Here is a 24591-nt window from a genome sequence, read left to right as displayed (position 1 = left end):
ACAACAGCATTTTCATATTCATTCTCTTATAAAGTTCACAGTGGTGAGCTAGGAACTGGTATAGCTATTTCAAACAGGTGAAGAAATCAAAGTCTGGGAATGAAGTGATTTGCCCAAGGACTCATACCTGGTCAATCCTCCTTAGGCCTTTCTACATGGGGTCACCACTCCCACACCCAGTATATTTTGCAGATGTGGCCACCTAATCCTAGGTGAGCCCACCACCCTCAGAACACAGAGCAGGTGAAGGATTTAGCACTTCCTTGGCTCAGACAAGGCAAGGGAGAGAAGCAAAGCACTGGAATGCAATGAAGTAGACCCAAGACTCTGAGCAGCCCGAAAGGAATGCCTCACCTTGGCATCCAGTGTCCGTCCTTCTTTCACCACTGGGTAAAACCGTGATGTCTGGCTTGAGTCTTTGAGCTGTGGTGTCCGGGGAGTGCGAGGGGTCCTGGTGTTGCGGTAGTTTGGTGACTCCGGGACAGTGGTTGGTAGAGAGCGGGCGATGGTGGAGGGCTCAGGAGCACCAAACAACTTGTTGGCCAGGGCATCCGTAGGAACTGCAGAGGCAGAGAGAGGAGTCAGGAAGCAGGGAAAGGCCTGTGGCATCCACCCCGGGATAGCCCCCAGTCCAAGGGCCCTAGACCCTCTCACCCATATCAGGATCTCAGGTGTCTGCTTCTCACCTTGCTGGAACCGAGGTGGCCCAGGAGGAACTTCCTGGTTGGGATCCACAGGGGGCTCAGGGGTCAGTGTGTCAAACTGCTCCCTGCTGATCATATTGACCTTTTTGAAGTTCTCGACTTCTTGCTGCAGAGGTCATGAGATGGGTGGGGAAAGATGTAAGTAAGCAGGCTGCTCTAGCCTGTTAAAGGAATCAAGACTGGCAGGAAGTTGGAGAGGGCAGCTCCCACGTTGACATACACGGAATTCTGGTCCCCAGGCTCTCAGCTGCCCAGTCACCATTCCTCACCCCAGTTACCTTGGCACAAAGTGTGCTAGCCCAGAAGACAGTGCTTGCCCTGCCCTCCCTGTAGTAAGACTGAGATCAGGCTGACAGTAGCTCCTCAGGAACTCACTACAGACTCCCCCCTGAAAGCTCCAGTGTTTCCCCATCTCACTTTCTGCTACTGCCTTATCACACACTGGCTGGGCAACTCTCCTTCCTCCTTACTTCCAGGAAACATACTGCTACTTGTTACAAAGGCTCACCCCTAGGACAACCTACCACCAAACATACCCACTCTGTAAAATCCCACAACAGAGATGTTTTGACTGTTTCCAGGCAGCAGCAATTTTTCAAAAGACCTATCTTTTCTCCATTTTCCATACTCAACACAAGCTTCTTAAAAGGTTTCTAAATTTTTAGACACCTAAATATTTAAGACTAGAAATAACAACCTAACCCTTTTTCTATTCCCCAAAAAAGTGTCTAGCCAACTGTCATAATATTAACTATGGATCCGCAGATAGGATAATAATCACCCCCGCCTCACCTGAAGAGTTTGCAGTGTTTACACACCACCTTTCACTCCTAATGCCCAAGCTAGATGTCAGTCATCATCCCCTTCCCATATATAAAAATTCTGAGACTCTGAATTATAACGACCTGCCTAAAGTTGCACAGCTAATCAGTCTTCCTCTTCTCCGTACAATACAGGCACCCCAGGCTCCACACTCACTGCTATGTCCAAGCCTCACCTTGATCTGGGAATACTCAGGTTCAAACTTTTCAGCCCACAGGTCCTGCTCATAGTAGAAGAGGCCATCATTAATGACCTTGGCCAGCTCGGCGCTCATCTTGGCACGCGAGGTGTGGTTGCCTGTGCGGTCCCCCCCTGGGTGCCGGCGCATGTAATGTGGTGTCTGGGTGACAATGAGGATCTTGTTGACATCCCTGTCATCAATCTCATAGTCAGATTCCTCATCAGACCAGGCAGTAAAGGTGTTCTTCCGCCCATCCATCTGCTCCATCTCCTCGTCAAACAGAAAATCCAGTTCCTCTTGCTCATCCTGATCCTTGGACATCAGCTGCTGGGAAGGCAGCTGCTGAGGCAGAGAGGTCAGGTGGGCAAATCTGGACTCCTCTGACTTCTAAAATAGGACAGACGAAGGGGAAAAGGAATCACCAAAGATTCTTGGCCCAGATTCTGTAGCTATACCATGAGAGGGAAGCTCCAGCCCCTCAACATAAGACTGTTCAACTATGACCCTGGTAACACCAGCAGGTCACAAGTGTCATCCTGGAAGTCAGCTTTATGACTATGAGAAAGGATGTCTCATAGAAGTCCAGGTTCCTCCACTCACAGCTCACATCACAGTCATGCACAAACAACTAGATGATGACTTCTCTATAGGCAGGAATTGTGCTCTCATTTACCTTTATATCCTACATAGCACCTAGCTTAGGAGTGGACACACAGAAGTTCAGCAGGTTGATTCATCCATTTATCCATCTACTCAACATCTCCCAATAAACTGGAAGCTCCATGAAAGCAAGCACAGCTGCCTTGCTTTCCATTATATACTCAGTACCTAGATGGGGATCTGGTAATACCAGATGTTCAATTATATAATAAATGAGGGAGTACCCATTAGTCCTAAGCTCTGTATGAAAAACCTAAAAGCAGGATAATAAGACAAGATCCCTGTTACTTAGGGAGCTCAGTGGGAGAAAGCCAACCAACCAACCAACTGCATTGTGGTATGGTAAAGGCTATAAGCAGGTTTGTGGAAGCACACAGTGAAAGGAGCTTAGTCAACTGTGACTAAGAATGGTTAGGGAAGGCCTCCTTCAAGAAGTGACTACCACAGGATGAACATAAGTAAGCCAGATGAAGATAGGGACAGAAAGAACACCACTGTTCCAAAGGCAAGAGAAAACAGGGTGCCTTCAGCAAAGAAAAACTATTTGTTTTGATAGACTGAATATGAGACGCTGAGAGAGAAGCATTTGTCTAAACTCACAGTATTTATTCAAAAGCAGATTCCCTGCTGTGCCAAGAGCTTCCCACATAAACTCTAAACCTATCTTTTTTTAAGGTTTAAGATAGACCAGGTTGGAGTAGCGGCTCTAATTCTGGAATGGGAGCTAAGTCTGACCCCTGTTTCAAATAAAACTTTGTAGGCCTGGACTTTGTAAAACCCTTATCCACTTACTACCTTTCTCCTCATGTCTCTGGCTGGATCTCCAACACTTTTTGAGGGCTGAAGCCACAACTGTGGGGAATTCTGTGTATAAACAGGCAGGCAAGAGAAAGGAGATGAGAGGTAATCACTGTGGGAAAATAGATAAGGGAGTATAGAATTCCATAGACCCAAAGTTCAAGGTCAATTCTGAAGTCTCCTCATAAGCCCCAGGCCAGAGGTCTCCAAAGCGGGTGACAGTGAGCAGGTATGTGGAGAAAAATTCAGCACTTAAAAAGGAAGTAGTAATTTTAGTTAGAGATTGTAATACTTCTTTAACAGTGAACTTCATCTGTTTATATATATAAACTATTTCTAGAATATTCTAACCTTTCCTTCCTTTCATCTGCAGATGGAGAAACTGAAGCCTTGAGGTACGAAACAGGCTTCCCAAGGTCACTTTGCCATTAGTGCAGCAGACTTGTGTAGACTAACTCCATATTTGGGCCATGCATCTGCTCCCTCTCCCTTCCTTCTTCTGAGGACCTAAGGGGCTTACATATGTGATAGTGGGGACATACTAAGGGAAAAGACACTGAAAACGCAGCCCCAGAAATTTAGATGAAGCAAAAAGAAGAGCTAAGAATCAAGAAGCCCGAAACATCACTGCCAGATGCTGCATGATCCCTATGAAAAATGTCACCGAGGAACTCACACAGTAGGGTGCCCTAAAGGGTGGTTCCCCACAAGAAATGGAAACAGGCCAAATCAACCTTTCTGTAGCCACTACTGGTAACTTCAACTCCCACTATGATCCTGAACTACCCAGATTTCCTGCTGGCCCCTCAGAGCTAGAGTGCTGTGCCCATGTGTTATCCCCTTCAAGCACCCCAGCTCAGAGTGCTAGAACCAAGGCAAGGGACAAGGCCTCACCCACCTTGGGCCGTGCTGGGGATGGCCGAGGCCTCTTCTTCACTTCAATCCAGTTCTCAGAATCCAGGTCAGGCAGGCTGGCAGACAGACCCTTGGGTAGTGTCTTTAGGTTGCTGACCTCCTCTGTTTTGGTTGGCACTGGGGTGACTGCACGAGGAGAGCCAGGTGCCGACTCTAAAGGGTGGAAAGGTGAAGTCCTCATCCCTCCAGTCCTCCTCCTGATGCCAGCCCTGAGGAGGACTGTTGCCCGGAGGACAAGGGCAATCCTCATGCCAGCAGGTACCAACCTGTCTCCTTTTGGTAGTGCTGACGGGGGACAAATTCAGGGCAGTTGAGAAGCTGGGAGAAATCAGTCTGTGAATAATCCACTATTGGGGGAAGAGGCCACTTTTCTGGTTCCTCCCTCCTACGAACTTTCTCATCAACGATCTCCACCACCTTGCTGTCCTTTAGGGCCTGCAGGGGAGGAGGAGGAGGAAGAGGGGATTAAGAAGAAAATCTTGGACAGAAAGATCTTGGAAATGGTGGACAACTGGGTTCCCCTGAGCTTGGTATGAGTCCAATGCTACCAGTAATATAAGAAAATTGGCACCATCTTCCACGACTGGTAGATAATGTGAGATGTTCAAACTTGTAGGAGGTACCAGCATAATAAATACGCCTACCCTTTTACTCTTTGAGGCTGCAATCCTACTTCTAGTAATCTGCCCTAGAGAACACTTGCACAAACAGGGAGCAGTATGTATAATATATGGACAAAAAGCTATTCACAGTAAAACTGGAGTAGAAAAAGAACTGTAAAATACCTAACTTGCCATCGCATAGGCAATTTAAATATTTACAGCATATGCACGATGGAACACTACTCAGACATTAAAAAACTTAACAGGTCGGGCGCGGTGGCTCACGTCTATAATCCTAGCACTTTGGGAGGCCCAGGCAGGCAGATCACAAGGTCAAGAGATTGAGACCATCCTGGCCAACATGGTGAAATCCCATCTCTACTAAAAATACAAAAATTAGCTGGTTGTGGTGGCACGCGCCTATAGTCCCAGCTATTCGAGAGGCTGAGGCAGAAGAATCGCTTGAATCCAGGAGGCGGAGGTTGCGGTGAGCCGAGATGGTGCCACTGCACTCCAGCCTGGGTGACAGGGCAAGACTCCGTCTCAAAAAAAAAAAACTAAACAAAAAAACAACCAACTTTACATGTGCTGAGGTGGATAAACCCACAAAATATTAATCAAAAAAAATGGGCTGGGTACAGTGGCTCACACCTGTAATCCCAACATTTTGGGAGGTCAAGGTGGGTAGATCGCTTGAGCAAAGGAGTTCAAGACCAGCCTGAGCAAAATAGCGAGTCCATCACTACAAATCGTAAAAAAAATTAGCTGGGCATGGTGACTGGCACACATCTGTGGTCCCAGCTACTTGGGAGCCTAGGTGGCTGAGGTTGCAGTGAGCTTTGATAACACCACTGTACTAACTCCAGCCTGGGCAAAAGAGCAAGACCCAGTCTCAAAAAAATAACCAAAACATCCATCTATAGGAGCAGCAGTTGAAAAAACCATGGAGCATTCCACACAATGGTGAACTATGCAACTGTACACAGGAATGAGGAATATCTTTCTATTATATACTGCTACTTTGCAGTTAGCTCCCAGATATATTCAGTGAAAACAAAAAAGAATTGAAGAAATGCATGTGTTGTATATTTCCATTTACCAAGGATACAAATACATATAGAGGCATTTGCTTTTTTCTTAAATGGAAAGGTTCTAAAAAGTTTGCCTATTAAGAGAAGAAAGGGTGTAAGTGACAGAATTTAAGTCAGACTTCTATGACTACACCATGCTGAGACTCTAGAACCATGTAAATGTTTTACACGAATGTAAAACAACTTAGAAAATTATAGGGGTAGGGAGAAAGCAATCTCTAAAACTTGGAAGCAAAATAAAACTAATACATATATCAATTTAAATGTGAAACCACACAAAGATTCTTTCAAATGACTTGAAGATACTGTATAAGTGGAAAAATTGTTTTCAGTGGTAGTGGAGGTATTGTAAGAATAATGTAGAGCTTGGCACAATGGCTCACGCCTGTAATCCCAACACTTTGGAAGCCGAAGTGAGAGGATGGCTCAAGCCCAGGAATTTCAGACCAGCCTGGGCAACACTGCAAGATCTCATCTCTACAAAAAATTTAAAAATTAGCCACGCATGGTGGTGCGCACCTGTAATCCCAGCTACTCAGGAGGCTGAGGCAAGAGGATTGCCTGATTTCAGGTGGTTGAGGCTGCAGTAAGCCATGATCACACCACTGCAATCCAGCCTGTGAGAGCAAGACCCTCTCTCTTTAAAAAAGGTAAAAAAAAAAAAAAAAGACTGTAGACATACTGTGAAATAAAACAAAATGAGTAATTATGTTGGTATCATTAGGAATTAAGATTATGGGCATGGGAGAAAGGCGAAGGTAAAATAAAAGACCCACAAGGCTAAGTAAAGACCCTTTAATAGAAAATACCAGAACAGGCCGGGCGCGGTAGCTCATGCCTGTAATCCCAGCACTTTGGGAGGCCGAAGTGGGTAGATCACCTGAGGTCAGGAGTTCGAGACCAACCTGGCCAACATGGTGAAACCCCGTCTCTACTAGAAATACAAAATTAGCTGGGTGTGGTGGTGCATGCCTGTAATACCAGCTACTTGGAAGGTTGAGGCAGGAGAATTGCTTAAACCTGGGAGGTGGAGGTTGCAGTGAGCTGAGACCATGCCGCTGCACTCCAGCCTGGGCAACAAGAGCGAAACTCCCTCTCAAAAAAAAAAAAAAAAGAATAACTCCATGATGTATTTTATCTCACCAAAAAACAAAAAAATCATCTAGAAAGAATGACCAACCAAGTAGCAATAAAGCACCCCTATAACTCAGACTGGTATCTAAATACCATTTCCCAAAAGAAAGGAACTAGAATTCCTTTTAAAAGTTGCCAATTCCAGATCTGGGGCAGGAAATGTGTAGGGTCCCACTGACCAAAGATGGGACAATTTGATCCAATCCATTAACTGCAATGGACCAAAATAAATACGTTTGAACTCATAAGCTTATAATAACAAATGATACTAAAACAAACCACCAAATCTCACTGGTCACCTATGAAACCTATTAGAGATCAACTCATAATTCTGCAAACTGGCTAACAAAGGGAGGAAGATCAAACATTAATCTGCCCTTCCTGTACAAACTATACCTCTTGGTAACTGAACAATTGCTGAGGCAAAGTTACTTCTTGAAGAGGTATTCCACCTAATAAATGAAGACCGACTGACAGAATTAGTATATTGTCATTTTGCAATCCTAATGAACACTGCTGGCAGCTTATATCACAAGGGAGACAATAAAATGAAATGTTATGTGCCACCTGAGAGAAAATACATCATTATGATAAAGTATTCTTGACAAGGAGGGGAAAAAACTTCAAAACCTGAATCTGATCAGGCCTGTAGATCACCAATTTACAAAAAACTTGGAGTACACATGAACATGTTAAAATGACATCCCTGTGCCCTGTGGAAAATCCTACAGGATGTACAACTTAGTCTATTCAAATAATAAACGGCAAAGAAAAAGAAAAATAGAGGCAAGAGGAGACTTAATAAGACAATACACAGGTCTTGTCTGTTTTTTGTAGAGACAGGGTCCTGCTATGTTATCCAGGCTAATCTTGGAACTCCTGGGCTCACATGACCCTCCCCTTGGCCTCCCAAAGTACAGGGATTATAGGTGTGAGCCACTGCACCCAGCCTATAGGTATTATTTGGATTCTGATTCTCAGAAACTATATATATATATAAAATATATATAATACATATATAAAATATGTTATATGTTATATATGTAACATATATATGTATATAACATGTTACATATATAACATATATAACACATATGTTACATATATGTTACATATATAACATATGTTACATATATAATATATATTCTTTAATATATAATATATATTCTTTAATATATATAATATATATATTCTTTAATATATATAATATATATTCTTTAATATATATAGATATTCTTTTATATATATAATATAGATATTCTTTTATATATATAAAATATATTCTTTAATATATATAAAATACAGATATTCTTTAATATATAATATAGATATTCTTTAATATATATAATATATTCTTTAATATATATATAATATAGATATTCTTTAATATATATATATTCTTTAATATATATAATATAGATATTCTTTAATATATATATATAGCACCAATTGGGATGAATCTGAACTAAATATTTGATGATATTAAGGAACTGTTAATATGTTAAACTGTTAATTTAGGAATGATAATGATATTGTGACTATTTTCTTTTAACAAGTCTATCTTTTAGAAATCTATACTGAAATATTTGTGAACAAAATGCTAGGTTTTATAGGATTTTCTTCAATGTAGTATGTGAGAATAAACAGATGAGGGTACAGACGGAATAAGATTAGCCATAAACTGATACTTGCCGAAGCTGATGATGGGCTCATTATACTACTCTACTTTTGTTAAGTGTCTGACATTTTCCATAATGAGCAAGAGAGAGAGAGAAAGGAAGGAAGGAGGGAGAGGAGGAGACTAGCCAAGCCTTGAGACTTCAGCAGAAGTCATCAGATGATGACTCTTCCAGGGCTTTCTGCCTTGGCCCAAACTCCAGCTCCCTAAGGACCTTTCTTTCCCCTGCATCCCAGCTCCAGGGAGGAAGACATACCGCAAAGATGAGTGAAATGTCAGTGGTAAGGGCCTGCACTCGGTGGAAGGAAGCAATAAGGGTGATGGGTAGGAAACCATCAGCATCCATTTTCCTTCGCAGGAAGAAGTCTCGCTCTAAATTGTCCACGCTGAAGTAGTATTCACTAAGTGGAGGGAAGAAGTAGTTATCACCGAGGGATTGGTGCATCAGTTTTATGAGTATGCCTCCCTTGTTCTGCTACACACCCCAGCAATCTCACACAGCCTCTGACCTACCCCATCCCTATCCTATATACCAACAGTGTTGAGGGCTGAAAAGAAATGATGTGATCCCTTCATGGCACCCTACCTTGCTTGGGTCAAATCACTCCCTCTGCCCTAAGCCCCTTGGCATGCCTGTCAAACTCCTCATCCTCCTTTAAATTCCAGTCCAAATATTGTTGGTCACTTTCTCTTCTGCTCCTAAAACACTTATAAACACTATTGCAACCATTTATTTTCTTGTATGACTTCCTTACTGGACTGAGAGACAATATATCAGAGTGGTTAAGAACAAAGGTTCTATAATAGGACAGAAAAGGATTTAAATCTGTGCTTTGTTACTTACTAGCTGTGAGATTCTGTGCAAATTACTGGGCCAGTTTGCTTGTCTATAAACTGGGGCTAAAAGACTCAGCTCACAGGAATTCAACAGGTAATAACTGCAGGACTAAGATAATGCCTCTACAACAATAAACACTGAGCCTGGCCGACAGTAAGGATTCAATAAATGTTAGTATTCTGTCAATGTTGTCATTACAAATGGAAGCACAGAAGGGGGTAGATTCTAAATATTTTCCTTCCTTTTTGTAATGGTATAGTTTCTAACTTTCTTAAGATAAATGTTGTACCACTTCTGTAATAAACAATGAGAATGTGGTATCACTTCTTTAATAAACAATGAGAAAAGCTATCTTTTCAGCCCGAGGCTGAAACTGCTGCTAAGCACCAGAAGGGCCTGCCCAGCTATGACACTCTGGCAACCCCTAACCTCTCACTCATTTCTGCAGGGTAAGAAGGCTTCCGCGCACTCACATCTGGCGCTTGATGTAGTCTTTGAGCAGTTCCTGATCCACGCTGTAAAGCTCGGTGCTGCTGACATTGTCAAAGTAGTAGGTGATGTTGTTCATGTACTTGGGCGTACGAGGCCCCTCCACACCATCAAACTTTCGGTAGCCAAACTGGTAGTCAAAATGGGCTATGGGGGAAACGGGTGCCATGAGGGAGAGGAGATTCCTGCCCACCAACCCCGCTGCACACCCTTGGACATCCCGGAGCCCAAAGGGGCCTCACGTACTTCGAGTGCCACCCCGGCCGCGTCCCCGGCCGCGACCACGCCCCCGTCCACGGCCACGGAAGGAAGCCCGCGCCCCACCAGCCCCATCACTCTTCACACTCGATGTCTCATCCTGGTCGTGCCAGGCAGGCTCCGGTTTGATCTCTGGTTGCCAGGCTGGGGTGGGGGGGGCCACGGGCACGTAGGTGGCAGACTCAGACCCTATGGGGAGAGGGGTACCAGGTCAGGCCTGAGGGTGTCTCCCAAGTCCAGGCCCTCCATAGTGGGTAGTGCATACCTTTGATCTCCCCGCGATTGGCAGGTATGTGTCTAGGCTCTGGCGGGCGAGTGGGGCGTGAAGCCAGTTTCTCTCTGGGCACTTCAGGCTTCATGTCTATTTGTAACGGAACCCACTTGTGTTTGTTTCCTGGGAGACAGCATAGGTACATGAGAAAGGCTTGAGGGAGAGGCCACTCCTAGCCAGCTCTACCCAACTCCTCCTCTTCTGCCCTGGACTTGGGCCCAAATCACAATCTGGTTACCTTGGGCAGATCCCTTTCCCACACATTAGCCCTCTTTTTCATCTCTAAAATAAGCTGATCAGTGGCCCTCAGTGTGTTAGAGACTCCTCGTTAACTCCCAAGATCAGTGTCTCCATGGCCACAGAATCCCCTTCTGGAGTCAGACACATGGCAGCCCAGAATGAAGACCATGCTTTCCAGACTCCCTATAGACAGATGCCAAAACACTGCCTACGAGAGCTAAGCTGAAGTAACCAACTCCAGGTTGAGTCCCTAAAAGGAAAGGGGCCACCCTTCCCTCTTCCTTTCCTCCTAGCTAGAAGAAGAAGGAAATAGGAAGCCATCAGTGATGATATGAAGAACCAGTATACCATAGCAAGCCGAAGGGATTCAGGAGTTGCTATACCAGGCCTGGCGTATTTATACCAAGCTGTTACATCAAAGAAAGAAAGTTTTATCTTGTTTAAACCATGGTTACTCTAGATCAGCATTAGAGAAGCCAAAATTTCAGCAGGTTTTTTGAAAACTCTTGTGGTTTGAGAGGAGGGACTGATTAATGACAGATGGTTGAAAACTACTGTCTCACCAGCCTATATCCATCAGTTCCCCACTGACTTTTCAGAGGGGGCACCTAAAGCTCCTCCAGCAGTCCCCTGGAGTCCTGACATTTCACAGTTCTACCCTACCACCTTCTCCCAAGTCCTGCTCCCAGTCACTCACCTTTCTTCTTCTGCCCGCCTCGCTGGCAATCCTCATCTCCATTCTTTTCCTCCCCTGATTCATCTGATTTGGTTTTTGGACTCTCCTTACTATCACTCCCTTCTCCTTTCTCCTGTTCCTTCATGTCCTTCTTGGGTGGCAGTTTACGGGCAGGCTGAGGCTTGTGGGACTGTGGCTATAGCAGGAAGTAAAGTAACAGGGAGGTGAGTGAGAGTGCCTCATGGTATAGGAGGGAAGGCACTCCCTGTCACTAGAAAGGCAGGCAGGAGCCACAGCATGCAATGGCAGGCTGGACAGGATGTATTCTAAGGTCATTTTCACACCTGAGATGGTTACACTGGGAAGCATGGTCAAATAGGCCAGAAGGTGGGAAGGCAACTTATCTCTCCAGCTTCCAAGTCTAAGTGACAGAGACAACCTTCAGGACAGTGGTGCTGAGGCTCACGGGGGCAAAATTATTCCCTTCAACAGGGCCATGTTGTCTAGGTAGTCTGTGGGAAGGAAGAGATGCCCTCTGGCCTATCAACAACAACTCTGGCTGTGAAGTAAAAGCAGCCACAGCCAGTGAGTAAAGACTCTTAAGCCACTGGCCCAGAACAAAAGTGCTGGGAAGAAGAGAACTGACTAGGAGTCCTCTCTTTGCTAGGCCCCAAGAGAATTTTATAAGCTTCCCCAAGACATGTGGTCTGGAGGTCGGTGCTTGGCCTAATGACCACTCTCCTACTTCACTCAGAAAACCCAAGCGTAGTGATGGAGAACACAGGCTGGAGAATAATACAACACACCTGACTTCCAATCCCCACTTGGCCATCAAGGGCTAGTAATTAACCTCTGCAAGTCTCAGCAGCTTCATCTGTAAAATGGGAATTATAAAAGGACCTATCTCAGAGTCACTGTGAGGGTTAGATGAGATGACGAACAGGCAATTCAGCTGACCCTTGAATAAAATGGCTTTGAACTGTGTGGGTCCACTTATACACAGGACTTTAAAAAACCGAATGCAGATCAAAAATACAGTGTTAGCAGGATGTGAAACCTGCATACACGGAAGGCCAACTTTTCATATATGTAGGTCCTGCTGTGCCAACTACAGGACTTGAGTACGCAAAGATTTTGGTATGCACAGGGGTCCCAGAACCAACACCTGCCACCAGCCCCGCCATGTATAACAAAGGAAAACTGTACTTGGCAGTCTCTGACACAAAGCGAAGGTTCAAATGATGACAGTTCTTAGCTATTTCAATGTTGCTCAGATTCTATTAACCACTCAGTTTAGAAAACAGAGGCTAGGGGGCTGGGGACCGTGGCTCACGCCTATAATCCCAGCACTTCGGGAGGCCAAGGCGGGCAGATCACCTGAGGTCAGTTCAAGACCAGCCTGGCCAACATGGTTAAACCTCGTCTCTAAAAAATACAAAAATTAGCCAGGCATGATGGTGGGTTCCTGTAATCCCAGCTACTCGGGAGGCTGAGGAGGGAGAATCACTTGAACCTGGGAGGTGGAGGTTGCAGTAAGCTGAGATCACACCATTGTACTCCAGCCTGGGTGACTGAGCCAGACTCCATCTCAAAAGAAAAAAAAAAAAAAAAAAGAAAAGAAAAGAAAAGAAAAAACTGAGAGGCCGGGCATGGTGGCTCATGCCTGTAATCCCAGCACTTTGGGAGGCTGAGGCGGGCAGATCACTTGAGGTCAGGAGTTCGAGACCAGCCTGGCTAAGACGGTGAAACCTTGTCTCTACTAAAAATACAAAATTAGCCGGTCATGGTGGTGAGCGCCTGTAACCACAGCTACTCGGGAGGCTGGGGGAGGAGAATCACTTGAACCCAGGAGGTAGAGGTTGCAGTGAGCTGAGATTGTACCATGGCACTCCAACCTGGGCAAAAAGAGTGAAACTCTGTTGGGGGGAAGAAAAAAAAAGAAAGAAAGAATGAAAACTGAGAAAGGTAAGAGCTGAGGTTCTGAGGCTCTCTGGAAGTTTGAGGAGCTAAACGTGTGTATGTCAACAGAGTTCAAACCTGCCTATCCTTCCACACAGACTCACCTGAACACTCTTGTGGGCTATCTCTCCAGGTGTGGGCCAATTGATTGCATCTCCAAAGTCACCAACCTGCAGGGAACATACACTATGAGGGCCCCAGGAGTGACCCTGCCTTTGCTATTCAGCCCCCGACCCAAGCTTCACCAAGAGATCAGAAGCCAAATCAGTCTGTTCACCAGGAGCATTCACACTGGATACCCAGAAGGGGCTCCCCTGCAATTCACAGACAATCCAGAACTAGTTGGCAGTCCAGGAGCATTCACTAGAACAGGAAAGAGGCCACCAACTCCAGAAAGTCTCCTTGGGTTGCCCACTCTTATTTTTTACCTTGCTGCCTTTGCGCTGTTTAGGAACAGCTGCCCTCACCACCTTGGCTGGAGCAGAGTGTTCTGTGGGAATAAGAAGGGAGAGTTAGTAACGCAAAGCCCATGTGAGGGGGGCTACTGCCAGCTCCTCACCCTCATCACCGTCCCCACTCCACCTAGCAACCTGCAAGTTCCCAAAGGAGAGAGACACAGTAGAGAGGGGAAAGACATGTGCTCAAACACCAATAACAATTTTACCAGCCCGCTCCTGAAGAAGTCATAGAAAGCGAGATCACGCAAAGAGCCAGGAGCCAGCAGCCAGCAGCCAAAACCCAAGGAGTCCAGACTCAGGTGGGAAGCCCTCAGAGAGTATAGTTCCATAACAGAGACTGAGGCCTGGAGAAAGAAGTCCATGCCACCAGAGTCACCACTATAACTCAGGGCTCCTGAATCATGGCAGATGTCTGGCAGATGTCTGAAAGATCATTTCTGGTCCTAACATTCTAGAAGTTTGATGAGAGCAGACCAGGACTAGTGATCACTGGGAAGGCAAAGTAAACACTCTAAGTGAGCCATCAAAAAATCTAGGGACCACACCAGGGCCAGTTGCTCAGGAAACATTTTTGTCTGCCTTCTCAGCTTCCAAAGAAAAAGCGGGCTCCCACTTGACTCAACAGTCCTACCTCTAAGAATTTATCCTAATGATACAAATTAGACAAGAGTTATGTACAGAGATGTCCTACTAAAATATTATTTATAACTTCAAAAAATGGAAAACAAACTATATACCCCAAAATAGGAGACTGACTAAAGTTCATCCATTTTTAGAAAAGTTATGAAAAAGATAATGATCTCTACTAATATAAAACAACGGACACAATAAATGAAAACTTTGTTTGTGGCCAGGTGCAGTGGCTCACGCCTGTAATCCCAGCACTTTTGGGGGCCAAGGCAGGTGGATCACCCGAGGTCAGGAGTTCAAGACCAGCCTGGCCAACATGGCGAAGCCCTGTCTCTACTCTATTAAAAATACAAAAAATTAGCTGGGCGTGGTGGTAGGCACCCATAATCCCAGCTACTTGGGAGGCTGAGGCAGGAGAAGCACTCGAACCCGGGAGGTGGGGGTTGCAGTGAGCCGAGATAGCGTCATTGCACTCCAGCCTGGGCGACAGAGCGAGACTCTGTCTCCAAAAAAAAAAAAAGTTTGTTTCGAGACAGAGTCTCGCTCTGTCGCCCAGGCTGGAGTGCAGCAGCGCCATCTCGGCTCACTGCAACACCCGCCTCCCGGGTTCAAGTGATTCTCCTGCCTCAGCCTCCCAAGTAGCTGGGACTGCAGGTGCGCGCCACCATGCCCAGCTCATTTTTGTATTTTTAGTAGAGATGAGTTTCACCATGTTGGCCAGGCTGGTGTCAAATGCCTGACCTCAAGTAACCTGCCTGCCTCAGCCTCCCAAAGTGCTGGGATTATAGGCATCAGCCACCACGCCTGGCTAAAGTTTTTTAAAAATCCTTCTTGTAAAACAAAAATGTGCATATGCACACACATACAGTACAAACTCTAGAATGACATGTAAGAACTATCGGGAATTAAATATAACATTTACAGGGACTTCAGTTTTTCAACAAAGACAGACATAGGCTTTTATCAAAAACAAATGTCTTAATTTTTTTTTTTTAAGGAAGTTGTTCTAGTAGGTCCAGTCCCTTCTACATCCACACTTCTTTTCCCAGCACCATTGTGAAAAACAAGAATTTCTGTGCCCCTTCCTCCCCCAGAAATCCACAGGAAAAGATACATTCTGTGGTTCTGCTCACCGACTTCTCTCCTATCACTTTGCCTGTACTGTTGGCCAGCCATGCCAGGGTGAGAGCGGCCCCCAAACCCCGAGCGGCAGAGAAATTTGCCCAGCTGGCTTGGAAAGGAATGTTCTACTCCTTGATCAGACCCATGTTTCCTTAATGAGTAGAGAGTGTCCTTGCCTGACTCCTCACTGTGAGGCCACTGCACTCCTGGCTTCCACCCCCTACCGGAGCCACTACCCCCTCAAGATACCCCACATGCCTTTGAGAGCTGGAGCTGTGGAACCCAGCCAACAGCATCCCACACCCCCAGCGCAGGGCAATGGTGAACCAGAAAATCTCAATCCCAAGAGGATAGAGTTCTTAGGCCCAAGGGGCCATTCTGCACCCATACTCCTGGGACTCCTGTGTTAGCCTGGATGAGCCTAATACCATCTAGTCCCCTGATAAAATCTTCTTCTGCTTCAAACCAGGACCAGGTTCATATATACCTACACTATGGCTGGTAGTCACTTCTCCCAGTACCCAGCAACACTGTTTTCAAGCTACCAGGAGAGCAGGCCAAAGGGCCTGTGTACTACCAACGCCAACTTCACTAACAGGATGTTATAAAGAGAAATCAGGTGCAGAGGACAAGGTATTCCTGAAGACTTTTCCTTAAAAAGGTGAGGCAAAGTCAGATCATTGTTTGATCACAAAAGGAGATGGTAAAGTATTGAAAGCTCAGTCTCCAATCAAAGTGAGAGCCCTCCTGCCATGAAAAGACCTCACTGATTCCCTACTCTGCCACCAATCCCAAGCTGATGAGACTACAAACATTCTGAGCATACACATGAATAGTCTTAAATTAGTCCTGTGTGAGTTTGTTGAAAAAGGTCCATCCCCAGGTTCCTCTGCCCTGAAAACCCATGGTGCCCTGTTCTTTCTCTGCTCCCAGGTGGGGCTTCAGGTTGCCCCGACAAGGAGAAAAAAGCCCCCAGAAAGGCAGAAAAATCCACTGGGGAGCAAGAGCCACTTCTGCCTTTAAAATCTAAAATTCACAGATTTGTTAAAATCCTATTGGGCTTCAAGGAAACCCAGAAGGGCTCAGATGAGCTGCTGTCAGGCCCTGCAAGAGACCAGAAAGAAGACTAGGCTTTCCGATGAATTCAATTATCCATCTCAGCCACGCACCCTCACCAGGTAACCACTGGAGCACGTGTGCACACATGCACACAAGTACACACACGCACACACAGAATATACACGTTCAGCTGGGCCTGGCATCTGTAATGGCTGCCAATGCAAACCAATCCTTTGCAGAGGCACCAATCCCCATGTCCAGCACCATCCCAACCAAATCAGGGGATAATTCTCCTCCTTCTACCCCTGCATTCTGAAACCTGCATGCCTGCTGCCACTGACCCAACGCCCAGTCAGGAAACACCATTCACTTGGTCAAGAAAACAGTTATAGCCGGGCACGGTGGCTCACGCCTGTAATCCCAGTACTTTGGGAGGCCAAGGTGGGCGGATCACCTGAGGTTGGGAGTTTGAGACCAGCCTGAGCAACATGGAGAAACCCCATCTCTACTAAAATTACAAAATTAGCCAGGTGTGGTGGCACATGCCTGTAATTCCAGCTACTTGGGAGGCTGAGGTGGGAGAATCACTTGAACCCGGGAGGCAGGAGGTTGTGGTGAGCAGAGATTGCACCATTGCGCTCCAGCCTGGGCAACCAAGAGCGAAATTCCATCTCAAAAAAAAAAAACAATCATAGAATGAAGGGACCATAGTTCTAATCCACTCAACTTGTAGATAGGGAACTGAGGCCAGAAAAAGGGAAGGGGCTTCCTCAAGACTAGCTGCAGAGCCAGGATGAGAGCTGTAAGTCTTGACTCCCTTGCCAGAGCTCCTCAACAGCTCACCAGAAATTCCATGGAGCCCAATGGTTTCCATGTGTCTACTGGTGAGGAATGGGTCAAAAGCCTTCTTAGTGTAATCTTAGAGCATTTCCCTGGTTTTTCTGGGTAAACAGTTACTGATGACTGGGCCCAGCAGCTTATCTGTCCACAGGTCTCCAAGGCCCAGATTGTAGGAGGCAGGATGGCAGACAGAGTCCCTAGGAGGGTCTTCTTCCTCAACTAAGGCAAACCAGGCCTAAAGGGTATCTGGAAGAGAAGGAAAACCACTTTCTGTCCCAGAGGACCACAGCCAGGAGCCAGTACTAATTCTGTTAATTCTAGTTCCAGGGGGTCCAGGGGCTTCTTAAATACACACAAGCCTTTGTTAAAAATGAAGCATACCAGCCGGGTGCAGTGGCTCACGCCTGTAATCCCAGCACTTTGGGAGGCCGAGGCGGGCAGATTACCTGAGGTCAGGAGTTTGAGACCAGCCTGGCCAACATGGTGAAACTCTGTCTACACTAAAAATACAAAAAATTAGCCGGGTGTGGTGGCATGCGCCTGTACTCCCAGCTACTCAGGAGGCTGAGGCAGGAGAATCGCTTGAACCCGGGAGGCGGAGGTTGCAGTGAGCTGAGATCGCACCACTGCACTCCAGCTTGGGTGACAAGAGTGAAACTCCATCTCAAAAAAAAAAGTGAAGCACACCAAAATTGCTATGTGCAAGAAGCAATCTGAATATGGTGGTGGTGAGGACACTAGAGGACTTTTCTGGCAACTATATGCATGGCAAACCCACTATTTTCACTTGGATTACTTAAGGTTATTTTGAGTGTCAAGGAGCAGGGAGCTAATGCTACTACTGCTAATGAAGGATGAAGAGATATGAGGGGTAGAAGGTGGGTGCTGAGGAATGGCAGGGCAGAGAGGAATTACTAACTGGGATGGTTGGAGTAGGGATGGTGGCTCCTCTGTAAAGTGGAGTGGTTAATGACCACACGACCTCGAACGTCTAACCCCGAGATTCTTTGAGACTCTATTTTCAAGCGTGTCTAACACCCCCTCATTCAAAGACCATCTAGGAAAGTCAGAGGGCCCCATTAAGCACATGGACTTTGCTATGGGATGGACTTAGGGTGGAGTCCCTAGCTACTCTGCTCCTCACAGGGTCCCTCTGAACTTCACCTTCCTCTGTAAAATTGAAGTCATAGTTACATGGCTGCTGGAGCAGTTAAACAAACAGAGCATACTAAGAGTACCTAGCACACAATAAATACCCAACAAATGCTAATATTACAATTCACAAAGGAAGCTTACTATTTCCAAGCAATCGCCACCCTCACTCTGAGACAGAGATGTGGATGGGGGGAGATACACCAAATCATCTCTCAAAATGAAAGAATCAGAATGTATGGGAAAAACTCTTGGGGGGATTAACTGGTTCAATTCATCCAGTCCAGACTGCAAATGAGGCCACCCACCTCACCTGGCTCTTCTGATCGGTAATCCATGCCCACTAGATGGGGACACCACACCACCACATTGCCCTTCAGAGACAGGAGGCACCTGGTTCCCAGGGCAAGTTTCCCCAGGAAAGAGGAAGGCTTCCGAACTTTATAGTTTAAAATGAGGAAAGAAAGATGGGGGAATTTACCACAGGTCCCCCAGGGGGGCTTTGACATAAAGCCCTGCTTTGTTAGGGAGGAAGGAAGAACACGGGGAAGGCTGACAGAGTTCCCTTTCAGTTGAAATTTAGTCATTCCACTTTTTACTCAGAACAGAAAAGGAAAACAGGCCAGGCTCAAGGAGTCCCTCTCAGCCTACTAAACCCATAACCCTGGCCAGTACACAGCCAGATAAAAAGATTTAGAAGTGTTTTCACTATTGCCTTGTTCTCAAAAGATCCTAAGGCTGCCGACCTTTTGAAACAAAAGCTACCCAGAGGTTCCAGATGTGAAGGTCTGAGGAGCAAGAACTTGGTTCAACCAACAGGTAGAAAGCACATGGGTGATTCAAACTCATCAGGTCGCAGTAAAAAGATCTGGTAAGAGGCAGAGAGAAGCTAGAATTAAAACTGAGGGACCTGTGCATGAAAGGTGAGAAAAGGCTGAGCTATTCAAAGAAAGCCTTCAGGACCCAGAGTGGGTGACTAGAAGGACTACCAGATTTCAGGCCTGAACACTGCCAGGAAAATTAGGAAGACCAAATGCTTATTTGGGGACTGGTATCATCTCCTGGAGACTGGCATCTGAAAAGGCTGTTTACCAGAGAGCTAAGAACTACTACCTTGAGGAACTAAGTAATCTGTTGGGTTTAGGTGCTGTATTACATTCAAACTCACCCATCTGCTACCATACACCTGGCCATTAGGTCGACCTCCTTGGGGGAGACCTCCCAGACCTCAAGTGTGGTGAAGTACCCTGCTATGTGCTCCCACGGTATTGTAAATGTTAACTGACTGGTTACTTCTCTGCCCCTCCCCTGGGGGCAGGGACCACAGGGCTGCTGTCACAGCAGTACCCCAGTGTCTAGCTCAGGGCCTGGCAACACAGCAGACACTTGTTTAATGAATAGCAACTTCACACCAGAAGAGGCTTTGCTTGTCAAGTGCTAATTCCTGGGGTTATAGCCTCAACCCTTAGCCTTCAGCTGGGGCCCTCCCAAATACAGAAAAACTGCTAGTGTCCTAGAAACTGCTGGCTCCCAGAGGAACGCAGGCCCTAGCCCAGCTTTGACTCACATGCAACCCAACTGCCTGACATCAGTGCTGTGCCTCAGTACAGAATGCAGCACTCACCAGTTGTATAACCCTTGGGAGCATTACCTACCATTCTACCCCAGCGTCACCCTCCTTACTAATATTGGGTCTACAGGTGTGAGAACAGAAAGACAGATCTCAACCACTGAGATTTCTCACCAAAGCACAAGAAATGCTAGCAGCAAATCGCAGATGCACGAATGACACGTGTAAATAATATGCAGTGAGCATTTACTAGACACCACACACTGTTCTAAACTCTCGGCATGGATTCTCTTAATCTTGATCCTGTTGAATTAGTTTCTTTCATTGGTCCCATTTTAAAACGAGGAACCCAAGACACATGGTGGAAAGGTTATTTGCCAAGATAACAGCCAGCAAAGAGAGGAACAGGATTTGGAGCCAAGCAGTCTGACTCTAAAACCTGTGCTCTTAACCACTAAAAGGAGGTGGAAGAGAAGCTAAGGGGTATAAGTTACCACCTTATTGTAGCCAACAGGACAGTTTCTCAATAGCAGGGATGCCTGGGCATCATTCTACATACTGGGGAAAACCAAAGCCTGTTACAGGGAAGCCTAAGCTAACAGCTGGACAAGTGGCACCTCGGTGGTTGGAAGTGCCTAGTTTCCCTACCCAGAGAGGCAAGGGAAACTACCACCAAGCACACCCAGTTTGAGTCTAACTCCAGCACTCTGGCACAGGCAGCCCTATGAGGAAAGAGACATTCCTTCCAGATCCACCTCCCAGTTCCTCTCAGTTCTCCCAGAGGCTGCTCAGGGGGATCCAGCTGACATGGATTGTGCCCCACCCTCAGCCCCCAGATATAAGGAAGGCCACTACTATCTCCCTAAGCCGGTGTCCAGGGACCCTAACTGTGGAAGGCAGCAATACCATCTGAAGGGAGGGTGAGGCAGGCAGGAAACAGTGCCTGGGTTATACTACCCACCTGTGCCTGTCCTTCCCAGGCCAGCCTGGGGACAGATTATCTGAAAAGCCTGGCTACTTTCAGCTGTCATTCATCCTGGGGATGGGGTGGAGTCATAGAGGGAGCCTGGAGACCCACAGGCCTTTCCTCCCATACTGACTGACCCCAGCACCCCCTAAGCAGGAACATTCTTCTATGGAGTAAAGAGAATGCCATGTTAGCCCTCCTCACCTTGGTCACCAGCTGCTGCTGTTGGTACCATCTCTCAGAGGCCTCTCTGCCCAGTCCTCCCACCCAAATTTCCCCTAGACCTGCAGATGAAATGCAGGAGGGGCTGGAAGGGCATTCTTAGGGAGAGGAGTGGGCAGAGGAAGGGAAGGAGGGAAATGTTCAGAAGGTCAGACCATCTTGAGTTCCCGCTGAAAGGAAGCTGCAGGCCACCAGTCAGCTCAGGAGTGCGGAGTCTGCATCCCCTTGGCCTGGGAGGAGGGGCAAGGGTGGGCCAGACTCCAGTCACATGATGCTGGCCAGCCTGGCCCAGCCCAGGCCCAGCCCCAGCTGACTATCTTTAGCCTGTGGTGACCCAGGTGGCCCAGTGCTCCCACTCTCCCTGCCCAGACGTGGACCCAGCCACCCTTGGGTGGCTGTGGCCACTCCCACTGCTGGTACCAGTCCCTGAAATCTTGCTTCAAAGCTGATCAGTAATCAACACAGCTGAAATATATCAGCGGCCACTAAAGCTCCTGGCCTCCAAGTGCCAGCTCCCTAACCCAGCCTTTTCTAAAGAGCACATTTGGTTCTAGTTAGAACAGTAATAATAATCACCTTTTACTGCATAAAGACTAGGTACCAAAAACTGATCTAAGTTGCATCTATGTATGATTTCACTTAATTATCTCAAAGACACAATTATTCCAGTTGTCCAGAAAATGAAACTGAAGGAAGGGACTCGCCCAAGGTCACAATGTTGAAGAGCAAGATGACTGATTCCTCAGATCTAGTCACAGATCTCAATATAAATTCTCCTCAGGAGGCTTCCTGACAGCCCAATGTAAAGTGCTACAAAACCAGCAACTGTGGATCAAGTTCTAATTCAGTCTACAATTTAAGGTCTTCAGGGCACTCACTACCACCTAAAATGGTTGCATCTGTGCATATCTCAACTCCACTAGACTGCAATCAATTACTGAGAGCTTACTACAGAAGTGTCCAATCTTTTGCCTTCCCTGAGCCACAATGGAACAATTACTGTCTTGGGCCACACGTAAAACACACTAACACTAATGATAACTGATGAACCTAAAAAACAAACATTGCAAGAAAATCTCAATGTTTTAAGAAAGTACAAATTTGTGTCAGGACGCATTCAAAGCCGTCCTTTGGACAAGCTTGCCTTACAATGTCTTTGAATGGTGCCAAAGTTTTTTACATGTAGTAGCTCATTTATTTTTCCTTTTTTTTTTTTTTTTTTTTTGAGACCGAGTCTCACTCTGTCACCCAGGCTGGAGTGCAGTGGCACCATCTCGGCTCACTGCAAGCTCCGCCTCCCGGGTTCACGCCATTCTTCTGCCTCAGCCTCCCGGGTAGCTGGGATTACAGGTGTGTGCCACCATGCCCAGCTAATTTTTTTGTATTTTTAGTAGAGACAGGGTTTCACCATGTTAGCCAGGATGGTCTCGATCTCCTGACTTGTGATCCGCCCGCCTCAGCCTCCCAAAGTGCTGAGATTACAGGCGTGAGCCTAGAAGGTAGGTATAATGATGATTCCCAGTTAAACAAATGAGCTATGCACAATCAGCTTGTGGGGCTCCCCTGGGCTCTCCTAGGCCCTGGACTTCAGAAGCCAATCCTCTCAGGCAGGTTGCTAGGCACACACAACTCCATGCACACTTGACTCCATTACCCTGATGTGGGAGGCTGCCAAGCTCAGAGGTTTTCTTCCTGTCCTTGGTTGTCAGCCTCAGGTAACACAAACTCATTTTTTTATTTTTTTGAGATGGAGTCTCACTCTGTCGCCCAGGCTGCAGTGCAGTGGGTGGCACGATCTAGGCTCACTGCCACCTCCACCTCCCAGGTTCAAGCGATTCTCCTGCCTCAGCCTCCCGAGTAGCTGAGACTACAGGCGTGAGCCACCAAGCCTGTCTAATTTTTTCTATTTTCAGTACAGACGGGGTTTCACCATGTTGGCCAGGCTGGTCTTGAACTCCTGACCTCAAGTGATCCACCCGCCTCAGCCTCCCAAGGTACTGGGATTACAGGTATGGGCCTCCGCGGCTGGCCCACAAACTCATTTTTATTGTCCTTCCAATCTTACAGCATCCTTTGTTGGAAGAGGCTTCTGAATCCCCAAAAAATTACTTTGGATTATTCCCATTGTTGGAGTGGAGAGGGTGATCCCAGACCCAGTCAGGGCTGGAAAGACTTGAGAATCTCATTGTACATACAGAAAAACTGAGGACCAGGAGAGGCCAAAGTCACCAGTGATTTGCTGTAGAGCTGGCACTAGATTGTCTCCCAATCTAGAGCTCTTCAGCAAACCAGGAAGCCAATATCTGCTCCTCAACAAAATACATTCTATGCCCAACTATATCCACTCACAGGGTCGGGGCAGGGCCTTAGGGACCCAAAGTGTCACAGGAACTGTTCCCCAAAATTACCGATACTGTCAAGAAAAACTACTCACATGGAACTGAAATACATGACCACAGGGGACGGTGCTCTGAAGTGGCTCTGGGAGGGGCCCCATTTCCAACCCCTTTTTTCCTCTTTGAGCCCTGTCAGGGAAGGCTGAATTTCTCAGCTCCCTCTGGAAGACTTGGTGGGCCCTGGAGATCTTTTTCTCACTGTCTGTCTGTCCTGAGAGGCAGGCTGGGCACATTTAGTAGCCTGAAAATTCCACAGCAGTGGGAGGGACTTTCCAGGGAGGGTCATCCCAAAAGCAGATAGGAAGCTGGAATTCTCGAGTAGCAACTAGTTCCCCCAATCCAGGCCAGCCTGGCCAGACAGCCTTGCTTCCCAGGAGCTGCTAATTTGCCTCTCTCGGTGAGTTCAGGCTGGCCTACAGGCTCCTTCAGTCATAGGCTACACCCCAACTGGGAAAGAGTTGAGCCCTGGGATGCTATGAACATGGAGACAGGACAGGCTCAGCAGCCAGGGTGCTGCCCCACCTGCAGACTCTCCACCCCTGCACACGGATGCTCTCAAGGCACCAGCACACCCCTTTAGAGAATGTAGAGGGGGGCTGGGCACAGTGGCTCACGCCTGTAATCCCAGCACTTTGGGAGGCCAAGGCAGGCGGATCACCTGAGGTTGGGAGTTCGAGACCAGACTGACCAACATAGAGACACCCTGTCTCTACTCAAAATACAAAATTAGCCAGGTGTGGTGGCGCATGCCTGTAATCCCAGTTACTCCGGAGGCTGAGGCAGAAGAATCGCTTGAACCTGGGAGGTGGAGGTTGCAGTGAGCCGAGATTGCGCCATTGCACTCTAGCCTGGGAAACAA

At 46.8% G+C, this 24591-nt stretch overlaps 1 protein-coding gene across 7 annotated transcripts in view; it reads right to left on the bottom strand.

Annotated features, from left to right (window-relative positions):
- LARP1 (La ribonucleoprotein 1, translational regulator) overlaps positions 1–24591 on the bottom strand; it is a 134537-nt gene that overhangs the window by 13474 nt on the left and 96472 nt on the right. For 3 of the 7 annotated variants that reach the window (XM_054556126.2, XM_054556124.2, XM_024247731.3), the window contains exons 2-13: positions 13745–13806; positions 13421–13486; positions 11379–11553; positions 10436–10564; positions 10159–10359; positions 9897–10059; positions 8842–8986; positions 4347–4515; positions 4064–4233; positions 1702–2094; positions 687–810; positions 355–560 (exon numbers count right to left, since the gene is read on the bottom strand). In XM_054556126.2, the coding sequence (XP_054412101.1) occupies positions 355–560; positions 687–810; positions 1702–2094; positions 4064–4233; positions 4347–4515; positions 8842–8986; positions 9897–10059; positions 10159–10359; positions 10436–10564; positions 11379–11502 (1824 nt within the window). In that variant the 5' untranslated portion in view covers positions 11503–11553; positions 13421–13486; positions 13745–13806. The remainder of the gene's footprint in view (positions 1–354; positions 561–686; positions 811–1701; positions 2095–4063; positions 4234–4346; positions 4516–8841; positions 8987–9896; positions 10060–10158; positions 10360–10435; positions 10565–11378; positions 11554–13420; positions 13487–13744; positions 13807–24591) is intronic. The other 4 variants (XM_054556127.2, XM_054556123.2, XM_054556125.2 and 1 more) reach the window with 2 other exon arrangements.

This window comes from Pongo abelii, chromosome 4 (assembly GCF_028885655.2).
Source record: "Pongo abelii isolate AG06213 chromosome 4, NHGRI_mPonAbe1-v2.0_pri, whole genome shotgun sequence".
Taxonomy (NCBI): domain Eukaryota; kingdom Metazoa; phylum Chordata; class Mammalia; order Primates; family Hominidae; genus Pongo; species Pongo abelii.
This window is presented reverse-complemented; position numbering and strand designations above follow the sequence as displayed.